Source organism: Myotis brandtii, unplaced genomic scaffold, assembly GCF_000412655.1.
Source record: "Myotis brandtii unplaced genomic scaffold, ASM41265v1 scaffold1167, whole genome shotgun sequence".
Taxonomy (NCBI): Eukaryota; Metazoa; Chordata; class Mammalia; order Chiroptera; family Vespertilionidae; genus Myotis; species Myotis brandtii.
Genome location: NW_005354039.1, coordinates 492,154 through 502,805, shown reverse-complemented (window position 1 = coordinate 502,805; position 10,652 = coordinate 492,154). Strand labels below are relative to the sequence as shown.

Below are 10,652 nucleotides of genomic sequence, written 5' to 3'. Positions count from 1 at the left end.
AATAAAATAAAAAAAAGAAATGAAAAGATCCAACAACACTGGGCACCTATTTTTACATGGCAATAACCAACAGGAACTGAATAAAAGCTACTTCCTTTTAGTCAGAGCATGAGCTATCCCTTGTTGCCTGGCCCCTGGGGTAGAAGATGAGGAAGTACTGTACTTCCCTTTGTGAATGAAAAAGTCCTTATTAGTGCTCATCTAGGTCTCTGAAACACTGAAATACAGGCCAGAGTTTGGTCCATAATGCCCACTTTGGCTCTCAAGGCAGGAATCCTGGACAAGCAAGTTGGAATTGAGGATCCTGTCGGACCAGACTAGAAACCCCCCTTTCCCAGCCAATTTATGGGAGCAGGCCTGCCTCACCCAGGCCCCGGCCCAGCAGTGCTCTCTGGATGGCCTTCTCTTTTGGACAGCAGCAGCAGCACATTTCCCTAGGGGCTGACTGGCTGCTAGAGCCAGCCAAGTCCCCCAGCTGAGAATTTCCTGGCTCTGGTTTCTAGACTCCCAGGCCACACTCCCTGAACGGCTCCACCAGATGGCAGGCAGCCTTTTCTTTTCTTCAGATTTTGAGTTCACTCACCCTACCTGGGGAAGACGACTTGCTATTTTTCTGACAATTACTACCCTCTCCAGCAAAAAAAAGCACATCAGTTCTGTGTTCTGCATGTGAAATATTTAGTGCTGTCTACTAAAAATATTTTAAAAATCCTTCTTCACTTATTATACAATTAGGTATTGTCTAGGAGTCATTACCTAATTATCAGCTATTTAGTTATTTTACATGGATTCTGATCCAACATGTACATGCGCTAGAATTTTATTTTGTGGTTTCACTAACTACTTAATTATCTGCACGGCTGCCAAATACAAAATTCTATGGAAATTTGGTAGCATAAATTAAGAACTAATCACAAGTAATTTCACTTATTAAATCTTGCTCATTGATCATAGGCTGGAAAATAATATAACCTTAAAGGGCAAAACGGTGAGAATGGGTAAGAGATGCTTTCTGTCTCTTCCCTGTCAAATAATTGACGTCTACTTCCCTAGAGGTGGGTCAAATTATTTCCAAATCTTGAGATCTGTTATCCTGAATCTTTGGACCTGAGTTCAAATCCCATTTCTTTGACTTAGCTCTGTGAATAAACTTAGGACAAGTCACTTTAAGTTCTCTGAGCTTCCATCTCTTTTAAAGCTATCACACAAGGACACCATACCATTTTGCAGGGTTACTAAATAATACAATTTATATAAAGACGACCAATCAATACTGTTCACTTCTGCAGTGCATGGAAGCTTCACTTTTGCTTTTGTTCAAAAAGTGATAGTCTACACCTGCAATTTTATACTTGAGGCCTTGGGACTTTTCACTGGAGTTACTGGAAGATTTCCTGACTAGAAATTGAAAACTCAAAGAATACCAAGAAATGAACAAGTTGAGAAGCCCACTCTTCGTTTGCCCTTCCAGATGTTTTCGTACTTCTCTCACTTAACTGCTGCTGTAACTCAGGGAAGCAAGAATTCCTCATCTTTTGAATGAGGAAGCCAAGGCTTAGTGAAATTGACTTATCCTGTAAGTGGAACTGGAATGTAAACTGAGGCTGATGAACTGTGATGCCTGTGCTCTTTTGTTTTTCATTCCCTTAGGGTGGCTAAAAAGCCTAGGATTTAAACATCCTTTGCCCTCTTAAGAACATATACAAACAAGCCAATTATGCCAAGTTCACTCGCACTTTCTAGTTCATTCCTTCTTATCTCACTTCCCTGGCTCTTCCATTTCCCAGAGGAGAGCCCAGAGTCTGATATTTTTGCAGCAGCTGAGATAGGCGGGTAGGCTACACCTCAAAGGGCATTTGGTGGTGTAAGGCCTTCACTCAGTCACAACATAGTCCCTGGAGTAAAAGCATATCCTCCAAAAGGCAGCATTAGCTGTTCCAACCAGCAATTAAAATAATAAACTGCTGCTTTAGTCATTTGGGTGAGTCACAGCAGAGGATCTGAATGCCTTTACAGAGCAGAGTGGGAACTCTCTGGCATGTATGCGAGGCCCTGCTGCTAGTGGGGTGAGACCCATGTAGGGCTAATACTGTGCTGGCACGAGCACCAAGAGATTTGTACTGGGGAGCATTAGAAAGGTTCGGGACCTTGAATGCCCTGCTCCAGGAGGCAGAAGCCAATTTATTCTACTAGCAAGCCGCCTCTGAGTTTTACTGGGGTTACTGCCCATTCAGCAAATCCAATCTCCCAAGCACCAACTTCCCTAAAAAATGTGGCCAAGTCCCTTTCCTAGGGTACTTCCTGGATGGCTATAAAACTGCTGTTATCTTTGAGACTTTCCTACTCCCAGAGGGCTCTTCAGTTTTCCAAAATGGGCCTTCTTCCTCCTAATGTGCAGATCTATTTGTTGGGTGGCCACCCAGAACATCTGATCCTGTGCCATAAAAATAAGGGTGGATGGAACTTCTTCTTGAGCCCACACAGACCCCAGGGTTAGTAATATACATGTTCTACACAGCAACAGCCCTTGTGGGAAAGAAGGCCCAGCTAACCTATAAAATACATACCAACACAGAACCAACTGTGCCATCTATTGATGTAAACAGCACATTACATGCATGCTAGTCAGCCAGCCAGATAAACCAAAAGAATGAAGACAAAAGAACATTGGAAACAGTTTCTTTCTTAGAACTCTCTGTATTCCTCTTCGTATAACATAAGGCTTTTGAAAAGTTACTGTTTAAGCTCACTAACCATTCCCCTGTAGCACCCCAATTAACTAGATATCAAGTTTGATCCAAAGGACTGACCCTACTTGGATGTATTCTAGAGTAGCAGGACAGATGGAAAGAAAGAAAAAATAGTCAACTGTGACCATAAACATAAAAAGGTTGAAAAATTATGTCCAGATAAAAAGACCATAGGGTAATAAATTTTTTTCTTCTTTCTACTTTTATTTTTCAAATTTTATTTACATAAAAATATTTATCTGGGTAGCAAATGGGTATTTCAAGAAAATACCAAGCGCACAGTTTAATCCATTCCCACAGTGCAGTGAAGGTGCTTGAATGAAAAAAGGGCCAAAGGTGCCCCCGTGTGGCCACAGAGGAAAATGCTGTAGTTTAAGATGGAGGGGCTACTACCTTTTTTTTTTTAGTTGATTTGAGAGAGAGGAAGGGAGAGGGACAGAGAGTTAGAAACATCAATGATGAGAGAGAATCATCGATCGATTGATCGGCCCTCTCCTGCATGCCCCCTACTGGGGATCAAGTCCACAACCCGGGCATGTGCCCTGACCAGGAATCGAACCCTGACCTCCTGGTTCATAGGTCAGTGCTCAACCACTGAGCCACGCCAGCCGGGCGCTACTACCTCTTTTTAAGAGGCCTTGGGTTTTCCATCTTTTCCACACCTTGCAGTTGTATTACTTGTAGAAGTTGGTGTAATCACATCGTAAGCTTTGAATTATATCAAGAGGAGAGATTTCGTTTTATATATTCACACACACACACACACTAAAGTTTTAAGTAATCAATATGAACCCTTAAAATTAGTGAAAACTCTACCACAGAGATGCCAACCCTGCTAGGACATGGAGCATTGCTCTGGTAAGTGAAAAATCAGGCAAGGATGTGGGGTGAGGGAAGCAAACTGTTGGAAGCAAAACAGATTCCAAAGAACAAAAGCAGCTTTAGTCCTCCTTGGAAAACAAGTTCAGCTTCTGTTACCATTTGAGTTATAGGAGATCAGAAGCCAGTGCCAGGGACCAGAATAGAATTTAAGATCATACCACAAAGATTTAATTCCATACCAATCCATCAATATGAACGTGACCTCCAGACATTTAAGGCAAGTATCATTCAACACGATACATGGGTCAATAACCTTTTAAAAAAAATGTTTTTATTGATTTTGTTTGAGAGAGAGGAAAGGAGAGAGAGAGAGAGAAAGAGAGAGAGAGAGAGAGAGAGAGAGAGAGAGAAACATCAGAATGGCTGCCTCCCACATGCACCAGGACCAGGGAATCAAGCCCACAACATGAGCATGTGCCCTGACTGGGAATCGAACTGGCGACCTTTCAGTGCACAAGACAAAGCTCAACCAACTGAGCCACCCAGTCAGGGCAATCACCTATTTGTTTAAAGAAAATAAATTGCTCTTTCCCCTATACCAAAGTTATATGCTATCACATCACATATCACACAATTATAAAGTACATGCATACCTAAAAGAATTTTTAGATGTCTTTTAAAAATGTTTTCAATGGCCCAGCCAGCATGGCTCAGTGGTTGAGTGTCAACCTATGAATAGGTCATGGTTCTTCAATTCCCGGTCAGGGCACATGCCCAGGTGGTGGGCTCAATTCCCAGTGTGGGGCGTGCAGGAGGCAGCCGATCAATGATTCTCTCTCATCATTGATGTTTCTATCTCTCTCTCCCTCTCCCTTCCTCTCTGAAATCAATAAAAATATATTTTTAAAAATGTTTTCAATGTTCTCATTAGATATCCAAATGCAAAGAAGACACTCACAGCTCTAGCAGTGGAAGCTTCCCTTGTCACATATCTTTTAAACTCTAAGTGCATTGACAACACCTATAAAACCTCCTCCATGACACCAAGCCTTAAACCTGGGACAATGAAACTTGCACACATCTTTGGTGCCTCCAGTTACATAGCTTATTCTCTGGGAATCTCTAAGTACTAGATCTAAACAAAGGCTAATACTGTGCCTGAAATATATTTTGATCAGGCAAGGAGTATAAATACATGCACTACTGTTATAACATGGAAAAATACTTATAAGGTATAAAATGAAAAAAGCGTAATATAAAACTAAATACACCATGAGTACAACCAAAGTTAAACCCAATCACACACCCCATCTACAGAAAGAGAGACTAGAAGGAAATACTAAAACACCATTAGTGGTTGCGTTTGAGAAGGTTGAGACTAGGAGTGACTTTGTTGCTGTTTTCTTTCACTTTTCCAAATCTTTAATGAGCACATGCTAGATTCTTTTTTTAATGACACAAACAAGCAAAAAATAAATACTTATTGGCCACTAGTTGCCACCTAACTCAATTACCCTACAATTCTATCAAGACAGAAATTTACCTTGGTTTGGGTCTGGCTTATGATTCAAATGTGTCATCAGAGGTCAATACAGCAGGCTGGTGTGGGTGAGCACAGGAGATTATTGGACCAGAGGAATCCAAGGCTATGCATTAAATCTTGGTTCTGTGTGACCCTAGGCCAAGACTGGTCTCCTCAACCTGTCAAATGAGAGGTTGGACTAGAACAGTGGTTCCTAATCCTGAGTGGGTTACTGCCTAGGCCAAGACTGGTCTCCTCAACCTGTCAAATGAGTGGGTTACTGCTCTAAGTCAGGAACCCTTCTCTCCAGGAACAAAACGAAACAAAACACATATGCTCACAGAGCTTTTAAAAACAACCCAGGCTTGGCTGGCATGGCTCAGTGATTGAGTGTCGACCTATGAATGAGGAGGTCATAGTTCGATTCCTTTCCTCTCCGACATCAATAACATTATATTAAAATTTTTTTTAATAAAATAAAAAAACCCCAGGAGGTTTATGGATTCTCTTGAGGCTCACAGACCAGGTTAAGAACACTGATGGGTTACTATGTTATCTTCTGCAGCTGTTTCCATCGCTACAGGGAGGTATAACATAATCCTATTTTCATTTCCTGTATCTTTGCTGAGGGCCTGGCCTAGCTACTGGCAAAATATGCCAAGGTCATCAGTATTCTGCCCTAACCAATAGCCACCTTTTTAAAGCGTGGCTTAACTATTCTGCTCCGGTCTTCTTTGTAGGCAACAAGGGACTCTGTCTGGCACCATACTAAAAAAAATTCAGTCTAAATAGAATACCAGGCTGCTGAAAGTGAAGCTCAGCAGAGAGTAACCAAAACACCAAGAGAACAAAAAATGAGACTCCTTTTGCAGAGGCATTCCTGCTGAACCCTGACATTCCAATTAGAAACGTGTTGTAACAACATGGTTATCCTGGCCTCAGAATTCTCCTATGCTGCCCTGACTGGTTTGGCTCAGTGGATACAGTGTCGGCCTGCGGACTGAAAGGTCTCAGGTTCAATTCCGGTCAAGGGCATGTACCTTGGCTGCGAGCACATCCCCAGTGGGGGGTGTGCAGGAGGCAGCTGATCGATGTTTCTTTCTCTCTCATCGATGTTTCTGACTATCTCTCTCCCTTCCTCTCTGTAAGAAATCAATAAAATATATATATATATATATATATGAAGAATTCTCCTATGCTAACAGGTAGGTAAGTACAGAGGGGATTACTAAGGAACCAACACCAAAGTAGTAACTGATCAGCTACAACTGATCTGCCAATAGATGAGAATTTAGGCAACATAACTATCTTGCTCCATTTCTTATTTTTATCATCATTCACCCATTCAAACTCAAGAGTATATTTCCCCAACCCCAGGATTCAAACAGGATGGACAGTTTTCAATTCAGAATTACTCTTATATTAAAAACAAAACAAAGCTCCATTTCAAATGTCATATACTAGTAAAACTACTACAAACAGTACTTTCAACAGGTTGGAGGTAAGGGTATGGCTTCATTCTGTTGTGTCTCAGTCACTCATATCTGGGAGTTTTGCTTATCTAATTGTTTCTGGAATAAGCAACATCAAAACGGACATGAGTCAGGAATGTGACGTTTCCAGGCACTCCCCAGATCAGCCCCTCTTCTGGCATTACTAAGCTTCCTCTCCCTGACTCTCCCACCATCTACCATCAGGCCAGTTCTTTTCCTAGGACTGACTCAGGGGCAGTCAATCATATGTACCCAGAGAAAGTCTTCAGTCTTCAAGGTGACACTAGAAGAGGGCACAGAGCCTATTTGCCCAGGTGTACTGCCTCCATTTGGAGGATGAGAAAGCAGGATGCTCTGTACAGTTCTGACCCAGACCAGGTTCCAAAAATAATCCTTTTGGCCTCACAGAAGCAGTCTAAAGCTAAGGTAATCAGTTTAAATCCATTATGAGTGTTCTGATGGCTTTTTGTTGATGCTGATAATCACAATTCTTCCTCCTGAACTACCATACTACAATGACCTGTAACTTAAAAAAAGGGGGTTGGGGGAGGTCTAAAAATGAATTAATTTGTTTTTGTTTTTAAAGGTAATTCCACATAATGCTACCAATAGACCCATGGTAGAATTCCTCTTGCCACCCCACAGGCCACTCCAAGCAAGCTGCTTTATAGAACTTTTCCAACTGTGCAAGAAGTTTGGAGTTAACTGGCAACAAGCCTGAAAATCTGGTTACGTATATAGGTACAAAGCTGGTTCATCAAATCCCTGTTCTGACCCTCAACCCAGTGCATTTCAACTAGGGCATCATCTACCTCCTTCTTAATGTTTATCAAACACTTAAAAAGGTAATGTCCAGCCACTCCTTGGAGAGGGTGCTCTTTTTCAGACACTGGGTTGATGAGCTGCTCAGAAGCCTCTCGGTCCTGGGCTCCATTGCTAGAGCCTTTACAACTTTCCAAGACCTCCATGTCTCCCTTTTCCTCACTCCTTTCATCCTCCATGGGTCCTGGGTTTCCTTCCTGGAAAAGCGAATCCTGGATTGGGCCATGGCCCTCAACAGTGGCTGACTCGCCTTCCTGTAGAGCAGGCCCACTCTCTGGGGGGCCCTGGGCCAAATCTTGGCTACTGCCAGACTCTTCGGGGGTGAGCTTTTTCTCTTCCAAGGCTTGGATGACATCCTCAGGAGCTCGAGGAACTTCTCTCAATTGTCTCACTCGTTCTCTTTTCTTTCTCCTTAAATGAATCCAGGAGTTTTCTATGGCTGTTAGGAAAAGGCTAACTTCCCCCTTTCCACAAGGAACTCGTTTATGCTGGACCTATTTGGAGGAAAAAAACAGAATTTTATAGGAAATCATCCTCAAAACATTCCCCTCCCCCCTTTTTTTAAAGGAAAATAAAATAAAAGCTATAAGTACTTCTTCAATGTATATAACCAGGTACCTTAAGATCAGTGAGGATTTTTTCAATCCATGTCGTCACAACTACTATGCCTTCTTCCACTGTCCCCGAGCCCAAAGATGATGCTTTGAGGGATAATTCTTTCATCACAGACTCCAACACTACAAATGTGATGGGTTTCCTTGGCTTCTCTAATTTTCTTCGCTTACTTGGTGGTGACTAAAAGAAAAAGGAGTGGGAAAAGAGGGGAAAGTTACAGAAATAATTTAATGCATTATAATGAACTCAGGGAAATTTCCATGACTTCTATCAATCATAGAGCACTCCAAACACAAAGGCTTTTCTTTGGCATGTTTGTTATTATTTTTTTAAATTAATCCTCACCCAATGCTATGTTTCTATTGATTTTTAGAAAGACGGTAAGGGAGAGAGACAGAGAGAGAAAAACATCAATGTGAGAGAGAAACACCAAACGGTTGTTTCCTCACCTGCCCCAACTGCGGATCAAACCGAAACCCTTTAGTGTACAGGATGACATCCAACCCAACAGAGCCACCTGGCTAGGGCTGCATGTTTATTTTTAATACTTAAAATAGGTTTAACACCACCTCATTTTACAGAAGGGAAAACTAAGACAGAGAGGCTACATAACCAGCTCAAGGTCACATAGGTAGTAACTGCAAAGTTAGGATGTGAACCCAAACCCAGGTTCCTTCTGCTGCCATACCATGCTTCTGGCGATCAGTACATAACAACTCCTCTAATAAGTAAATATCTTTAATCTACTTGTTGTGCCCCAGATGGGCCTGTATGATTATTTCCTTCAAGGCAATTCAAAGACCCTGGAGGCACTGTGTTCTTTTCTATAAAGAACTGCATGGCTTAAAAGCACCAACTCGTAGTCTGATAATCACAATTCTTCCTCCTGAACTACCATATTTGTTTAAACTTGCTGAGGCTTGAAAGAAAGAAGCTGGTGAGGCATAGCTTGTGAGATCACATGCTAGAAATGACCAGGGTACCAGGATCACATGGGCAGAAGAGAAGGACTGGTGAATTTTGTCTAATGTTCAAGCCAATCCAGTGACCAACTAAGCACTGCCTCTTAGCTGGGGAGAGGGGACACCAGTACAGATGAGAACAGTGGATTTGAAAGCTGGTTCATCTTCCTGTTTCAAGCTTGGAAAGTGAATTATACTCTACCCACTAGAGGGACTCAAGTTCCATTTTATAAGCCAAAAGACACTGCTAGGAATTATTTCTTTTTTCTTCTTTTTTTTTGAATTATTTCTTTAAAGTAAATACTTACTAAATGTTTTTTTAAATGACTCTGCTAAGACCAGATATATTATGGACACTTTAAGAGACAGACTCCTACTTGTTGACAAAATTTATCAAAACTTTAGAAAAATTAAGATAATTCTAAGGTCATGGTAAAAATAAACAGGTGAGGAGTATAAGGAAAAAGGCTAAAAAAGAAACACCTAGTTTAGCTTTGCAGATCTTTTCCTACAAAAAGGAGTTCCTGATAATTGTGCTGCTAACTTCAGTTCTACCTAGAAACAGTGACAGAGCACATGCATATACACACACAGAAAGGTCCAAGTATTGGGTGAGGTCTTATAAGAACTAACCAGCAACATCATACCCCATACATAAACAACAAAATAAGCAGTTTATTCTATGCTATAAAACTACTAGACAGTATTTGTAAGTAACAACCTGTATTTTTCTCTATTATTCAATCATCCAGCATAAGAAACATAATTTCTAGTCTACAGAGAACCTAACACTTTGCACTAAGAAACTTAAAATACGATTATTAAACTCAGGAGGAAGAAAAATGGTGGTGTGTAGGAGGATGAGGCACAAGATTCGGATTCCGTAACAAAATAAACAAACGGAAACCGACTCACAGATACAGGGAACAGACTGATGGTTGCCAGAGGGAAGGGGGGTTAGAGACTGGTGAAAAAGATGAAAGGATTAAGTACAAATTGGTAGTTACAGAATAGTCACTGGGATGTAAAGGATAGCACAGGGAATACAGCCAGAGAGGAAGAAAGACAGAGAGATAGAAACACCAATGATGAGAGAGAATCATTGATTGACTGCCTCCTGCACATCCCACACTAGGGATTGAGCCCGCAACCCCAGCATGTGCCCTGACAGGGAATCAACCATGATCTCCTGATTCACGGTTGATGCTCAACCACTGAGCAACTCTGGCTGGACAGGTGTATTTCCTTATATTAAAAAATAAACAATAGAAGGATAAATTATAAAACTGTTAAACCCATGGAGCAGTGAGGGATTAGGGTGAGACAAGAGAAAGAAGCCAAACTTCTGACTATATCTCCTTTTAGATATTAAAACCATGTAAATATATTTTATAATTACAAAGCAAAATTAAGTAATACAAAAAAGGCCATCCCTAAAAATATAAAGTAAAATCAAACAAATAGAACCCACAAACAGGAAACATTCCAAATGACTTTAAAATCCAAAGGGGGGGGGGGAGATCTATTTTCATAAATCTTTTTGTTATTGGTAATGTTAATTTTGAGAACTGTGGTGAATCAGTGGGTCAAAAGAAATGAGTAATTATATTAGTACTAGAGGCCCGGTGCACAAAAATTTGTGCACTGGGGGGGGGGGGGGGGGGGG

At 41.2% G+C, this 10,652-nt stretch overlaps 1 protein-coding gene across 2 annotated transcripts in view; it reads right to left on the bottom strand.

The window, feature by feature from the left end:
* Positions 1–6,288: 6,288 nt before the first annotated feature.
* Positions 6,289–10,652, bottom strand: part of METTL16 (methyltransferase like 16) — a 63,206-nt gene continuing 58,842 nt past the window's right edge. For both annotated transcript variants that reach the window (XM_005858297.2, XM_014529288.1), the window contains exons 9-10: positions 8,028–8,204; positions 6,289–7,903 (exon numbers count right to left, since the gene is read on the bottom strand). In XM_005858297.2, the coding sequence (XP_005858359.1) occupies positions 7,289–7,903; positions 8,028–8,204 (792 nt within the window). In that variant the 3' untranslated portion in view covers positions 6,289–7,288. The remainder of the gene's footprint in view (positions 7,904–8,027; positions 8,205–10,652) is intronic.